Below are 16,738 nucleotides of genomic sequence, written 5' to 3'. Positions count from 1 at the left end.
CATTGTAAATCCAGAATTCGAATTCTCCAGTGTTTTTGTCCAAATTTTAGAATCTAAAGTAAGGAAGAGATAGATACATAAAATTAATATTGATCAAAATATTTATTCAAACAATTATAAACAATGTAAAATTTAATACACACACACACACACACACACACACATATATATATATTTCTCTTCGACTTTAAACTTTCCGAGCAAGAACTCTAAAAGATCTACATCCATAAATTCCAAGTGTATCAAGACTAAGCATGTTTATTTTCTTTCTGGTGCTGCAGCTCAACGAGGATATTCAAAGCCAATACATTCATTTATGAATTCATCCCACACATCACTTATTTTTGTTTTTTTATTTTATTTTTTCTAAAATAATTAAATTATTTTACTCATTATCCATACACTACATATTTAGTAACAAAATAAAAAAAATTAAAAAATTATGTGTAATATAAAAATTATGAGTAAAATTTTTCTACATTAAAAGTGGGTTTTGGTCTGGCAAAGTTCACGGGAGCTTTTTTTTTAGGATTTTACCCCCCTTGCAGTAATATTGCATTAGCTTTTAGCCATCGCCATTACTAGCATCTTCATGATTCCAAGATTTACACAACCAAATCACATGTTTAATTCCACATCCATCACGTAGGTATAATCTACTGCCACGAGTAATGATATTAAGCATAATGATCCAAAATCCACAACAAAAAGTAGTAATAAACGTCTTTATTTTTGCTCCCATCACAATCTGCTTTAGACCCAACCTAAGCGACCAGAAAGAGATCTCGGGAGCTTAACGGAGCGTGCCCTGAAAAAGGATATTCAAAGTGCCTTGAGGATATCATCGGCACTGGAGACTGTGAATTCACCCCCAGATTCGATGTTTGCAACCTTCACTTTGAGATTGTCGACCAAGAGAGCGAACCTCCTAGAACGAGTGCCAAGTCCTTTCTCTGCAAGGTCAAGCTCAAGACCAAGAGCATGAGTGTATTTTGCCGAGCCATCAGCAAGGAACCTCACATGCTTGTTCTCAGGGTAAGTTTTGGCCCATGCCTTCATCACAAAGGGGTCATTGACTGCACATGTGAAACATAACAGAAAGTCAAATATCCAATTTTGAAGGGAAATTGAGTTTAGCCAGCCTCTACATTGCATCCAGAGATTTTGTGAGTCAACAAAATTATCCAATGCTACATATCCCCTCACACCTTGAAATCATCAGTGATTTTGCCTAATCCCTCGACAAAAGGGAATAAGATGCATACAAAACTTGTTCTGCTTCAGTAACCGAGATTTAAAATCATTTCAGAAGTCTCATATTGTAGCCAAAAAACAACAGGAAAAGGTTTTGTTAATACTGATATTTATTTATTATTATTATTATTATTTTTATAGGTGTTAATACTGCTATTTCAAGAACTTCAAGATCAATTTTTAGACGTGTATATGCTCAACTTGTACAGTTTCCAAACACTGTCATGGGAATTTAAGTGCAAAATGGATTTCAAATTACATTCAACAACTAGAGCACATATGAATCGATGTCCTAAAAGGAAGAAGAAAGTCACAGGAACTTATCACAAAATCAATCAAGATATACATATAAGAAATTGCTTGCATAATAGTCGTAATATAGTCTCAAATCAGTCTAATATTTGGAGATGTTTGGTTACAAGGGAAGTATTGATATGGCAGTTATTGTCTGGCAAAAACTTTTGTTTTGATTGGCAGCAGGTGGTTAGGGAATAAACTCCCGACCAATCCTGAGCATTCACAAGCCCTCACTAGCAAGGAGTTACCTGCAAGTGCACCTTAGTAATTCAAGAGGAAATTTCCCCACTCCAATGGCCCTTAAAAATTGTTTGCACCCAAGTATTCTTACCTTCAACTTGGAGGGAGCATACCACTAAAAACAAGACTCTTACCACTTGAGCAAACCCTAGGAGTTTATTGTCTCATAAAAATCACTGAAAACAAGACAAATGAGATGGTCTAGCCTCAAGGGGAATCAAACAGTCACACACTTGTGAATATCCGAGAAGTGATATAAACACAATCAATTCACAACTATTTTACATTTCCATAATAACATAGAACAATACTAGGGTGACCACCAAATGTGCCCACTAGTACAAATGAGTTTTTTATTTTTCTTTAAGCATTTTTTTAAACATCTTAACCATTAAGAAAAAAATATATATATATAAATTCACTATTAGTCACTTCCTTAACCATTAAAAAAAATAAAAATAAATGAGTGAACACATTTGGTGGGCATATTTGGTAGTCATATTATCCTTTTTCAATAAAATAATATATTTTTAATCCAACCACATCAAAGTCAAGAAAATTTAAAAAAATTAAAAATTTATTAGGTAGCTGTTTAAGAGTTGTGTAATAGGAGGACCTTTTTCATTTTTGATATCGCAAGGAAGTGCTAAACTTGTACTATACTTGTTACTTGGTGTTAGCGAAAAATACTTGAACCAAATGCTGGAGAGGCTCAACTAAAATTATCTAAGATGTATTTCTTCGAGACGTGATAAGAATTTGAAGAAACTTCATATCAGGTAGATCAATTAAGATTAACAAATCCTGGAAGAATACACGTCCTAGTCCGCTTGAATAATGATCTCAATCAATAAAAACTTTTGGAAACACTAATGGAAGAATCTTCTCAACATGAATTTGGAAGCCACAAAAATGGGGGTGTCACCATGGCAAATAGCAACAAACCACATATGGAATTATGGTTTCCACTCTGTGCGATTACTGCCTGGTCTACCTTCCTTCCAACATTCGTTTAGAAATTCAAGTCAAAACACCTATCAAAATTTACAAAACCTATTTCCGTTTCGAGTCAACAACTGTCCACCAGAAAAATAGAATATAAACATCGAATTTGGGACCATATTTAGACTTGGATTAGAGAATATGAATAATACCGCTAAGCAAGAGAATATCTTCAACGCCCTTTGATTTCAGCTCTTCTGCTTTCTCAACGAACCCCGGCACATGCTTCAAGCTGTGTAACGTACACAGACAAAAGCAATCAACTTTGAATATTGATTAAAGCAATATTTATCACCGCTCATTATTATCCACTATCTTATTTTTTATGAATCAGTTCATAACTTGACCAATTCAGTAGCAATTTCATATGAGTTCATCATCATACTGTATCGGGCCGAAAAAATAAATCTAGTGTTATTGATTCCAGTTCATAGTACTTTTTTTTCCTTAATTCTTGATAGCCAGTTGACATTTTAACCTAAAACAAGCGTTTGAAAAACCGAAAGTGAGAATGATCACCTGCAAGTGGTGGTGAAGGCACCGGGGACGCCGAATAGGATGACCTTCTTACCAGCGGCGAGGGAGTGTACGGACACCGATTGGAGGTTGTCCTCATCGTCAAAGTAAGAGACCGTACCATCCGGTAACGAATCGCCGACGGAGATAGGAGCCATAGCCGTTAACGATCGATAGTTGTGGAGACAAGATACAGGTAGAAATCAAACAGTTTTCAGAGAGCGGTGGGGCATCGAACCACTGCGGTAGCCACATATATAGAAGGGATGCAGCCTACACTCTACAGGCCGGTCGGTTTATTAGCTGGATTTGATGAAAACTTTGGAGTCCGGTGGGGTCAGGCTCGTTGCTTATTAATTCGTGCCACGCGTGCGGTAGGTTAAAAATCTGCCACTTTAAAGTACGGAATTACCCTCCACTGTGCCACTTACTTAATATGTATTTAAGTAATCTTTTATTTTATTTTAGTAACTGATAATTTATAATTTAAAATAAAAGATATTATAATATGTTGATTTTATTTAATATTGAGTTTCACATCTTTGAAAATGATGTCTATCTTTCTTTAATTAAAATTACAGAGAATATTTGGGATATATGTGGAGAAATAAATTTTTTGTAAATTTTTTTTAAATATATTTAACATTTTCCTTATTTTATTTAGGTTACTCCATCTTTTCTAAATTGACCTTCCACTTCAAGAAAAAAAGACATATCCAAAGATTAAGGAATTCTAAAGGATTTAATTCAAATATATTTATTATGGGTATCATCACTTTTAAAAATAAATATGGTTTTAAATAACTTTCTTAAAAAATTATGGAATATTTCAATTAATGAAAAGTAAAAAGGGAAAAAAGAATAATCTGATTTGTAATCTAACCTGTTTACACACGAGAAACAATAACCATATAGAAGTTTGCCACTTTAGCCATCGAGACGAATACATTGAGGAGAGCCCAATAGTTAGTTTAATACAAAGGAGTGATCGGGCCGATGGTGGAAAAGAATTCATAAAGCCTACACACCAGAAGCCCACAACCAAACCCATCACCATATTGCAAACGACAGGAAGAAAAGAGAGGTCCTAGAGCTTGAAGAAGAATAGGGGAGATTTATCCAAATGGAAACTGATGTAGAGGAAGAAGGATGAGAAGAAAGTGGATGACCAAACAAAGATATTGGTGGAGGCTGGTTTCTAGCACTGTCGGGAGCAATAAAAACCTTAAGTTAGAATTCTCATGAGTTTAAAAACTTGCAGGGAATTCGAACACTTCAAGACATTGTCAAAGAAAAAGATCTCAATATCCTGTTTCTACAAGAAACGAAGTTAAAGGCTCGAGACATGGATAAATGTAAGTATATGTTGGATTTTATAAATTATTTAGCGGTAGATTGTGATGGGAGAAGAGGGGTTATTGCTCTATTGTGGAAGAACAATATTAATTTATCTGTGCTTAGCTAGTTTAAATTTCATATAGATGCCCTTATTAAAGATGATGACATTAGTAAGAAGGAATGGTATCTCACGGGAGTGTATGGTCATCCTGATACTACTTGTAGATATGAAACTTGGGATTTAAACCAATCTTTGTGTAGAATTGAAGAGAATGCTTGTTGGGTGTTTGGAGATTTCAACCAAATATTTGGCCAAAATGAAAAGTGGGGAGAAGAAATAACCTGAGAAGCAAATGCATGATTTCAGAGCTATGTTAAATCGATGTGCATTAAGAGATCTAGGATTTAGAGGTCCAATGTTTACATGGTATAATAGATTGAGAGAAGGAAATTTTAGGATAAGTGAGAGATTGAATAGGTTCTTAGCGAATTCATGCTGGTGCCAACTCTTTCCAAGTGTCGTTGTCACTCATGGAGTAGCCAGCCTATTCAAACCATTTACCAGTATTGTTGGATTATGGTGAAGGACATACACAAAGAAGAGGGAAGAAACTATTTAGATTTGCAGCTATGTGGGTGGTAGAGGATGGTTGGGCACATATTATTGAAGAGTCTTGGTGAAATGGGTCTTTTAGAAGTAGTATGGGAGAAGTGATAGATATGATCTTAGCATGTAGTCAGAAATTGGACTGTTGGAATCGAAAGAAATTTGGAAAGGTTCAACATCAAATACAAAAAGCAAGGCAAACTTAAACATATGTAGGAGAGGGATCCTAAATATATTGAAATTGATGAGAATCTTTATGCTAGATAGGAAATTAAAATGTGGCTAAAAAGAGAGGAGATCATGTGTAGATAGAGGTCGAAGGCTCTATGTTTGCAAGAAGGGGATCTGTATTCAAAGGTCTTTCAAACAAAAGCCTCTCAAATGAGAAGGAAGAATATGGTACAGAGGTTACAAGATGAATATGGGGAATGGCAAGTGGGAGAGAATAGAGATAAAATTGTTCTAGAATATTTTTATTCCCTCTTCACAGCTTCTAATCACAGGAGTTCTATGAATTCGTTGGAAAATTTATCAGGGAAATTTACTAATCTCATGAATCAAGAGTTGTCAAAGGCATATACTGAGCAAGAGGTGATTGTGGCATTGAAACCAATGAGTCCTACAAGAGCTCTTGGACTTGATGATATGGCCTCAATCTTCATTCAAAGGTTCTGGCATATTGTTGGCAAACTAGTCGCTACAATAATCCTGCAAGCCTTGAATACTGGTGAGCTTCCAAATTCTCTTAACCATACTTTCCTAACACTGATCCCAAAGAGAAATCCCCTATGAAAGTGGTAGATTTTTGACTTATTAGTCTTTACAATGTGGCTTATAGGCTTATATCAAAAGTGATTGCCAATAGATTAAAACAAGTTCTTGCTTGTATTATTTCAGATTTCCAAAGTGTATTTGTACCTGGGAAACTCATAATTGATAATGTACTTATTGCTTATGAGTTTATACATTACTTGAGGCAGAAAAGTGTTACGACAAAAGGTTATATGTCTCTTGTTAACGTTGTGTTTCATGCTTTTGGGTTAGGCCCTCAGCAGTTCGGGTCTTCTATCTTGGACCTACAAAACAGATAAAACACCAAGAGGTAATGGCCCGGGGAGCCTCCAATGCTTGACTCAGTAATGCTTGTAGAATGCATACAGAAGAGTAATGAGAGTAGAGAGAGTTTAGAGAGTCTAACCCTTGTCCTGATACCTAGGAGTCATTTTTATACTCGAGCTTGGGGACCAGGAGCCCATGTCCTATGGTGGGGTAGGCGTGCCCCCGTAGCTTCTTCATCCGTGCCCATGTAATGCAGCATGGCCCTCTAAGAAGGGCATTTAATGCAGAGGACATCGGATCGCCCATCCCTCTTTGCTTATTGTTAGAGAGCCATGCTGATTTTACCCCTTTGGGGTCTGGTGCACTGCGGGGGACTTGAGTGCCCCCTGTTCCTCTTTATTTGGGCTCGGAGGCCCTCCATGGGCCGAGGCTTATCCGGCTAGCTCAGGCCTCTCGTGTCTGGGCCTACGTTCCTGGGGCTCTAGGCCCTAGAGGGAAAAACCCCCTAACATCTCTGAAACTATACATGAACAAAACCTATATGATAGAGTAGAATGTAATTTTTTAGAATTTATTATGCATAAGATGGGTTTTGAGAATAAACTGATAAATCTGATTACGTAATGTGTGTAAACTATCTCTTTCTCTATCTTGATTAAAATGGCATATAGCTCCTAGTAGAGGATTGAGGTAAGGTGATCACTATCCCCTTATTTATTCAAGTTATGAATTGAGGGGCTTCTAAGTTTACTGAAAAAAGCTGAGTGTAATCATGAAGTTTCTAATATCAAGATTTGTAGAGAGGCCCCTTGAATAAATTATTTTTCATTTGCGAATTCTGGTTCCATTTTTTTGTAAAGTAGACATTAAAGCAAACAGAAAAGTGCAATTACTGTTGAAGAAATATGAAAAGACATCAGGTTAGAAAATAAACAGAAAGAAAGCCTTCATGGTATTTAGTAGGAATGTGCCAACTGAAGTACAAGAGGATATTATGCTTCTATGTGGGTGTAAGAAGTGTTCAACAATATGATAAGTTTTTAGTTTTACCTTCAATGGTAGGTAGATCAAAATTACAATCATTCTCATAAATCAAAGATAAGTTTGGCAAAAATTACAGAGCTAAAAGGAACATATATTATCTCAAGGAGGAAATGAAGTGCTTATAAAACTTATGGCTCTCTCAATTCCTATCTATTCTATCGGTTGCTTTAAACTACCTGGTAGCCTTGTTCTGAATTTGAATATATGATTGCACGATTTTGGTGGGGCCAAAAAAAGAATGAGAGGAGGATACACTGGATTAGTTGGGACAAAATGTGTGGATCCAAGTTCAGATGTGGCTTAGGTTTTTAAGTTTTGAGGACTTTTAACATGGCTCCTTTTGCCAACAGGGGTGAAGAGTCTTACAAGAGGAAGATACCATGCTGCAATAAATTTACAAAGTAAAGTATTTTCCAAAAGTGAGCTCCTTTGACTCTGATTTGGGAAATAATCCTTCATATGCATGGAATATAATTTAGGAAGCTAAAAATCTGGTAATCCAAGAATGTAGATGGAGAATAAGTGATTGCAAGTCTATTAATATTTGAAAAGATAACTAGATTTCGAGTCATCAAGCTGTACAGAGAAAGATTAGTAATGTGGGAGAGGAGGATAGTGAGAATACTGTGGACATTCTTATTGACAACAATACAAAGTGGTGGAATATTAAAAAGATTAAAACTCTATTCAATCCAAATGTAGCAGCAGATAATAGAGCAGAAAGATAAGTTGACATGGATTCAAGAAAAGAGTAGAAGCTTTAGTGTAAGAAGTGCATACAAATTTTTTAGAGAAAAGCAAAAAAGTAACCCATAAGAGAGTTCAAAGACTAGCAGTGTAATAGCCCGCTAGAATTCAATTGTGAAATTTCTATTAACTTTAGGAACCTCGTGAAGACTCCATCAGTTTTCACGAATCCATTAATTGTATAGGTTTTTGTCTAACTACATAGTTAGTGTTATTATTTACTATGGTATCAGAAGTGTGTTTTTGATTATTGGAGATAGTTAGAAGTGTCAAAATATATTATGGTTTGTGCCATTAGACTCGGAGGGTTATTTAAGGTCTTATGGCGCAATAACATTTTTTCATATTTTCAGACAAAACGTCTGTTCAAAACTGTAGATATTATTAGATAAAAATATCTTAAGCTAATTTTGTGGATATTATTGGATAAAAATATTTTAAGCTAATTTCGTGGATATTATTGTGTAAAAATATCTTGAATTGATTTTTGTAGATATTATTAGGTAAGAGAGTCCTACACTTAACTCTTACTCCAGCCTCATGTCTTCCATATCTCATCCATAAGTATCTCCAGCCACCCTTTCTCACGAAATTAGCTTCATTTATACTTTCCATCAAAAGAATATCAAACACTCTCTCTCGGACAGTTTTTAGGAGTTCTTTTGCACGCCCATTTCAAAGCTTTTGTAAGTATTTTATCATAAAGTCTCCTTCATATAAGTTGTTCTTTTTTTAGTCTAGTTTACGTGGATATCTTATTTGTCTCATTTGAAAATCATTTGGTTAGTCAAATATTATGTAAACTATAAAAAGGTCATTCTAGAAGATAAATTGGAGAATATGTTATAGTTTGGAGTTTTTGACCAAGCTAATTTTTATGGAGTATTGTTAACATGTATATATGACTATTGGTTAAGGATTTTTGCATAATTAAAAGTTTTGATGAAAGATTTTCTTAGATTTAGAAACTTAGAAACTGGAAGAGGAAAAACAGTTTCTGTTTTGAGAAAGTTTAACTCTTTGGTAGTCTAAACCTATTCCAATGACTTTGATAATTTTATTGGAGGATCATAAGCATCTTATATACATGTTATATTATTATTTTGAAGATATTTTATATTAGTTTCAAAGATATGAAATTTTATGCAAAGAGATATTCAGATAAGTCAAAGTGTGGATGTTCTTGGCTAAATTTATGTTTTGGTTAATTTTTAACCATGTGATCTTGAATTAGAAGCTTATATATATTTTAGGATATCTTTTTAAACCATGTGATGGTTTGGTTTGAAGATCACATCTTTATAAGTCATAGATCAAAAGGTTAATCAAAACAAGTTAGAAACAAAAATCAATGGAAATAGCATATGAGAATTTTGGCCCTATGGAGTTTTAATAGTTATGATTAGTTTTAAATTTTTCTAAATTGATATTTGAGTTAAGGATAAAATTTACATGAGGCATGTAAATTTTGGTGACTTTTGGAGTTAGTATACAAAATCATTAAGTTATGGGTAAAACGGTCATTTTCCTACATATAGAGAGTAAAATAGAAATTTTACTCTTTAAGTTAGTATTTTTCATATTTCAAGTTATTAGTGATTCAATGCTAACTTTTAGAATCACTAATTACAGTTCCTCGTGATCGCGCTTGAGGTTTTATAAGAAACGCGAAAATCGAGCTAAGTTAACTTTTAACTTACTAGTAGTCTACTGTGTGTGTGTGCTAAGTAAAGGAACTACAGTATATGTATGTGTGTTATAATATATGTCATGCCATGCTAAGTCATCACGTAATTGTTTGTTATACAGAATTTATTCTGTCATCAGTTTTTATCTGTTACATAATATATTCTATCATGTATTATTGTACATTACAAGTACATCATGCTAAGTATGCCATCTATTACATGTATGTCAAGTCATGTAATATTCACTGTTGCAAGTATGTCATGTTAAATATATTGTCTATTATATGTTATACCATGTTACGAAATATTTCTATCTCAAGTTGGTCATATATTTCAAGTTATGTTCAAGTCACGTTATGTTACATCAGGGCTTCAGTCCTTTCGTATTCCAGTCACGTTTCATCTTGATTACTTATATATGGGTTCACAGCAATTGTAATGTATACACTACGTGAGACACAGCAATTGTGACACGTAGAATACATGGGGCTACAACAACTGTGGAGTATGTATTTAAGCAGTTAAAGAATAAGTTTTCGTAAAATATATGGGGGCCACAACAACTGTGGAGTATATATTTACACGTAGAATACTTGGAGTCACAACAACTGTGGAGTATGTATTTTTCATGTTAAGTCAAATTTGTGTAGAATACATGGGGCTACAATAACTGTGGAGTATGCATTTACACGTAGAATACATGGGGTCACAACAACTGTGGAGTATGTATTTTTCATGTTAAGTCAAGTTTCAGAACAAGTTCATGATAAGTCAAGTTTCATATCAAGTTTATGTTAAGTCAAGTTTCAGAACAAGTTCATGATAAGTTAAGTTTCATATCATGTTCATGTTAATTCAAATTTCAGAGCAAGTTCATGCTAAGTCAAGTTTCAGATCAAGTTCATGTCAAGTCAAGTTCAATTCATGTTTCAATTTAAGTTATGTCAATTATGCTATGTTGTACGCCAAGTTATGTTTTAATTACTTATGAATTTGATTATACATTTATACTTTTACTGTCATCCATGCATCATTAGCTTGTGTGGAAGTTTTTTGTTAACTTACTGAGATTTGTAATCAAATCTCACTTTGGTAGTCTCAACTACCATTCCTCCCGAATGGTAGATCTTGTTACAGAACCTGAAGGAGAATCAGGAGCTGATAAACTAGACACAGTTGACTAAGCGACGATGCGACATCAATGTTAATATAGTAATTAACGTAAATTACTACTTGTACGATTGAGTTGCATATCTAGTACTTTTTGGATCATAACCATTTTGGACTAGTGTTGTGATCTTAGTTGTTCAATGAGTTTTTATGTATGAAGTATGTTTTAAGCATTTGAGATATTTTCAATTTGGTGCATAGTATTGCTAAAGAAAAAATTTATCCGCTGCGAATATTACATATTGTTAGATGCATGTTAGGAACATTGTATCTTATATGTCATAAACGGGGGCAGGTAATCTTGTGTTGCATGTCTCGACGCTTCAAATGTCCGTCCGATCCCAAACGGAATTTGGGGGCGTCACAAGCAGACTGCAAGCTCTTTTGAAGGTCTTGTGGAAAATGAAAATTCCTAACAAAGTCAAGGTATTTGCATTGAGAGCTTGTAAAGAATGATTGCCTACTCAATATAATCTAAGGAGGAAAAATGTGGATGTTGAAGATAGATGTTGTCTCTACCAAGAAAGATTAGGACACCTTCCATATGCACTGTCTTATTGTCCTACTATTCAAGAACATTGGAATAGACATATCTCTTTTTTGATAGAAATTGATAAGGAAAAGCATAGATTGGATATTGAACTGAGAGTAAAGGAGAAGGGTTGTATGGAAGACATGGCTAATTTTTTCTTAATAGCTTGGGATATATGGTTTAGAAGAAATAAGATGGTGAATGATAAAATTAGTGTTGAACTAAGACAAGTGATTGAACATGCCCTATCTATGCAGAAGATTCACAAAGAGCTTAAAACTCTTCCAAGCACAAAGACTAATACTTACTACTACATAAGACTAATACTAAAACTCTTCCAAGTGTATTACCTGAAACTAAATGTAGATGGAGCAATATTATTTTAGGAGCATAAGGGAGGTATTGGGGCCACTCTTAAAGATTATAAATGAGACATAGTGATGGCTGCTAGCAAAATGAAAAATGAATTCAATGATCTAGAAGGTATTGAACTTCTAGCAATGTTTAGAGGTCTACAACTCATGCTAATATGGGCCTTACTAAGCTTATGCTTGAAAGTGATTATTTGTTGATGGTCAAGGAGCTAAAAGATGTAGATGATGATTCTTCATCAATATTAGGGAACCTACCAAAAGAAAAAAAAAAAGGCCTAATGCTGCAGCACATAAGTTTGCCCGATATGATTGGAACATAGATAGTATTGAAATGTGGTGGGATTATGTCCCAGATGTTATTTCTCAAGCTATATGGCTTGATAAAAGCAATTTGTAATGTTTGTGATCAATGATATTTTGTTTCCTATAAAAACAAATATGGCTTTATAATAAGCAGTGTATTTGTACATTGACTTGTAAGTGGCAGAGCTATACTAAAATGAAATGCGTTGATTGGTATTGAGACTAATTCAATTAGAGTTTCTCAATTTTATTTTTCAGATTTTAGAGTTTATATTGCAAGAGAGACAAATATATGAAGTGGGTCCTAAGAGATTTGTTAAAAATTATTATTGTTAAAATAATAATAAATTACATTGTTCTTTTCTTGTTTATTTTGAGTGAAACCAGCTTCTCAATTCAGTGGGATGGTTAAGCTTTAATTGATCTTGAGATACACAAGATTGTCATCTTTTTCCCTTGGGGGCAACGACAGAATAACATTAAGGTTATGTTTAGTTGTTGAATCAAACTTAACTCATCTCAAACTAATTATTGATGTGATCCATTATTTTTTTTTACTTCCTATCAAAAGTTATACTCATCTCGACCTACTTCATACATTTCAACTTAAAAAGTTAAACCTATCTCAACTTATAAAAGTTAAACTCATCTTAATGGTATCTACAAAATACTGTTATTCACAACTTATCTCAATATCTAAATGTCACCTAAGGCTTACTTTATGGGTTGATTTTTTTCTCATTTGAAAATTTTAACTTAGAATAAGAACTCAAAGAGATTTTTTTTTCCACTAACATATATGCTCTCAAGAAGTTACCAAGCTAATAGGGATATATATAGTTTGGATCAAATCAATGTTTATTATATTCGAAGTTGACTACATTTCTTTGTTGTAGTCAATTATTAATGGAACATGAATGAAAGTTTTGAACGTGACATTCTCAAGAAAGAAAAGTAAAAAAACTATGAAAACAATAGGGTAACAAATTCAACTACAGCATATACTGCATTTTGAGCAGCCAATGAAGAGAAGATGTCGGCTTCATTAGACAAATCAGACCCCCCACCAGCCAAATCAGACAGAGCCCTGATTGCAATAAAAGGTGTCTTCTGTTGAATACAAACCAAAGCAATTGCAGCACTTTCCATATCAATTGCAGTTACGTTAAATTTGGTATTCAAGAAAGATCTGTAGGCACCATTATCCACAAAAACATTAGCACTAACTCCCTTTTGAACTCTCACAACCACTGGTGTTCTTGGCAGACAACTTGTGTTGACACAACTCCCCAACTTTAAGCCCTGGTTACAGAATATGAATCTAGAATTTATTGTTGTAATCCATCAACTTTTGCATGAAATACTATTTAGCTATGATATTAGAATGAGAACTAAAGATCTTATGAAATTATTTGCTTGAATTGTAAGCCGTTCGAGTAAAAATGAGTGAAGGGGAAGGCCAAGGATTGAGGGTCCCATCTCTTGGAAAAATAATTTGGTTTAGACCATATGAGCACAAAGAATTTTAAGATATGATGCTAGTGCTTTCTTACCTCAAGTTTCTTTGCAACTATGAAATAATACTTGTCCACAGGAACCCAGAAGGCATGCTGCCTAACTTCAGGAGTTCCATAAATGGGGAAGATCTCTTCTGGTTGATACCAAACATTGTTAAGAAAATTCTCTATAGGTTCCCCATTTTCAGTTGCATTGTTGTAATCAGAAAATCTGAGGTAACCAATATTTCTTGTGTAATCTCCACTAGATTCCAAGGCTAAGTCATCATTTGCGCCATCTCCATTCCTCTGATTACATTTCAAGAGGGGAAAAAAAAAAGAACAAACAGCAGAAGATGAAAAGTTGTTAATTTAATTTACTCTCAAGGCATAAATTGTAACCAAAAAAATTAGAAGCTAGAATATGTTGCTTGGAGGGAGGTGAAGAGCCCACCCCTTGCATTTAGCATCTTTTTCTTTAATGCTTTGGATTGACTTTAGATGGAGACTTTGTTCTTTAATAAAAATTTGATGTAGGGTCAATAGTATGATTTACACTCTTGATTGATATTATCCTAATCAAGTGTTTCGATTATGATAAGAGTAATATTAGATACAATTATGGAGTGCACAAACGTTGCACAATCTTGTTGATTCTCCATTACTACCAATATTTTGTTCAAATTGACAAGAAGATGGTGAAATCAATATTGAAAAGAATTTTCTTAGCCAATTCCTTGATTTCCACAACAAACCCAGTATGTATAGAAAATGAAACATAAGTACTAATATTATTCAACTAAGTACCTGCCAATTCCAGAGACCTGTATGAGCCCAATATTGGGGGATAGTCACATCTCCAATTTGGAGATCAGGGTTTGCATTTCCAGCAATTCCATAATGCACAATACCCTTCACATTGAATAGACTTAGCAATAATTGTGTGGTTATTCCTGCATTAAGCTACACAAAGAAGAAATGCATGTAGCGCCAATTAATTATCCATAAATTATCTATCGATAGATGGTTAACATAAATATTAGAGTAAGGTTAAATATAAATATTAGAATGTGAAAGTTCTGTATGGTCGATTTGAAAAAATAAAAGAAAGTGAGCTCTATTATGAAATATTAGATTTTTTTAGGTGCGTCTTAAGTATGCTCGACTTTTTTTTTTTTCAAATGAACTATGCAGATGTTACACATCATAAGACTGTTCAAATTATTTTTCAAAATATTACAATGAAATGAAAAGATGGAGTACTTCACATTTACATACCATGCCCAATCCTGTCATAGCAACTATGATCTTTTGATTTCCCAGCACTCCAAATCGAAACCTCCTTCCTTTAAACAAATCATGCATAAAGAATCAATCAATTTAAATCCAAGTTAAGGGTCATATTTTTTTGTAGTCAATTGTTCTTTCCTTCTTCTTTTTTTCTCAGTAGGGAAATTGTCAATTCCACCGCATGAGACTTAGGGCTTATTTGAGAATACAAACTATCTTATCTCATCTCATAATTTCATTCTCAAATATCCCTCAAATATAAATACTTTTAAATTTTCAAAATTTTCATCTACTCATTATAATTTTTCTAAACTCTCAAACAAAACACAAAAACTATACAACTTTTTCATAGTAAAAAACAAAAATTATATTAAAAATTATATTCAAACAATATTTTGATTTTATAATATTTCTATTTAATCTTTCTCTCTCATTTCACAAAATTCAATAAAATATTTTATGAGACTCAAGCCATTTTATTACTATTCACTAACCAATTCGCTACCATTCACAAATTTTTCAACTAATTACCTCATTTCCCAATCACTCCCTTAATTCCTTGTTCATCAGTTTTTATCCATCGATCATCTCTTTAAATAGAATTCTTGTATTTACTTCCCTAGGTTTCCTCAACAAAAACACATAAAAGTCAAAACTTACTATCACAAAAAAATAAATACAACTCACGAAATGTTTTTGCAACTTTTTCTCATGAACAGATCCCGGCCATCATCTTCACAAAAAAATGATAAAAATTTATCTGGAGTTTCAAACATATTTTCCACGATTCCCGGCCATCAGTACTCGGCTTGAAAACATCAATTGAACACATATAAAGGCTAAATTCTCAGTGATTAAAGAGATAGCAAGCATACCCCCATTTTATTTGATCCAGACCCCATTGACACCCATATAATACATATATACCGACAAATTAAGTGCTTTGAAACATGAAATTAATATGAAACTTCATCGGCAGGTAATAGTTAAGACGTACGTACGTACACATACTGAAATGATACATATTACATATAAATATTATTTACCTGAAAAATCCAAGAAGGGAAACTCGCCATCGGCCACAAAGCTGGAAGAGTTGAGAAGAGGGTTCATCTCGTAGGAGTTGGGCACCACAATACCCAAGTATGGACCCCTCTTGTTTATTCTTTCAATCTTTTTCCCTATATCATTGCTAATTGCTCCATTGGTTTTGCTCATGCTTGTAATCCCCACAGCCACAACCATTAATACAAAAACAAAACTAGGCAACTTCATTATCCTAAAGGGACTCACCATCTTCAATTCCCACAAACTTCACCAAAGCTGATAGATCTCAACCTTTCAATATTGCTACACAGAGAGAGAGAGAGAGAGAGAGAGAGAGAGAGAGAGAGAGGTGAAAAATAAACCCCTTTATAAAGAAGTAGAGATGTGAAAAAAAAAAAAGATAAAAAAAAAAGCCCTTTATAGTCAAAACTGGGATAATATCATGTATAAAAGTCAAAACCTAAGAAAAGCCGCCAAAAGTTGGCATAATATTCTTAATATCGATAGAATTCATGAAGGAAGAAGATTGAATAGTAGACGTTCATTTGATTGGGAGATAAGACATATGACGCGTATATAAATTATTGGAGCCTCGCATCGTGCATGGAAGCTGATTGGATCATGATTCATGCACGCATGCTAGCTAGCTGCATTAATTAATTATTGGAAGCTAGTTAACAGGATGTATATATATATATTTATATATATACTATTCCTTGTTTGATAAATCATGT

The 16,738-nt window shown here is 33.8% G+C and overlaps 2 protein-coding genes across 2 annotated transcripts; both read right to left on the bottom strand.

Moving 5' to 3' along the window:
- Positions 1 to 646: 646 nt before the first annotated feature.
- LOC122308264 (peroxiredoxin-2) lies at positions 647 to 3,559 on the bottom strand. Its single transcript, XM_043121496.1, has 3 exons — positions 3,313 to 3,559; positions 2,946 to 3,025; positions 647 to 1,076 (listed from the first exon to the last, which is right to left on the bottom strand). Exons 1-3 carry the CDS (start codon positions 3,465 to 3,467, stop codon positions 823 to 825), a joined length of 489 nt encoding a protein of 162 aa, XP_042977430.1. The 5' UTR covers positions 3,468 to 3,559; the 3' UTR covers positions 647 to 822.
- A 9,425-nt stretch (positions 3,560 to 12,984) lies between these two features.
- Positions 12,985 to 16,350, bottom strand: LOC122308263 (bark storage protein A-like). Its single transcript, XM_043121495.1, has 5 exons — positions 16,004 to 16,350; positions 14,946 to 15,013; positions 14,475 to 14,630; positions 13,725 to 13,976; positions 12,985 to 13,473 (listed from the first exon to the last, which is right to left on the bottom strand). Exons 1-5 carry the CDS (start codon positions 16,251 to 16,253, stop codon positions 13,135 to 13,137), a joined length of 1,065 nt encoding a protein of 354 aa, XP_042977429.1. The 5' UTR covers positions 16,254 to 16,350; the 3' UTR covers positions 12,985 to 13,134.
- Between the last annotated feature and the right edge of the window lie 388 nt (positions 16,351 to 16,738).

The sequence above is a fragment of the Carya illinoinensis genome, chromosome 4, assembly GCF_018687715.1.
Source record: "Carya illinoinensis cultivar Pawnee chromosome 4, C.illinoinensisPawnee_v1, whole genome shotgun sequence".
Taxonomy (NCBI): Eukaryota; Viridiplantae; Streptophyta; class Magnoliopsida; order Fagales; family Juglandaceae; genus Carya; species Carya illinoinensis.
The sequence above is the reverse complement of the archived record's forward strand: the minus strand, read 5'-3'. Positions and strand labels throughout refer to the sequence as shown.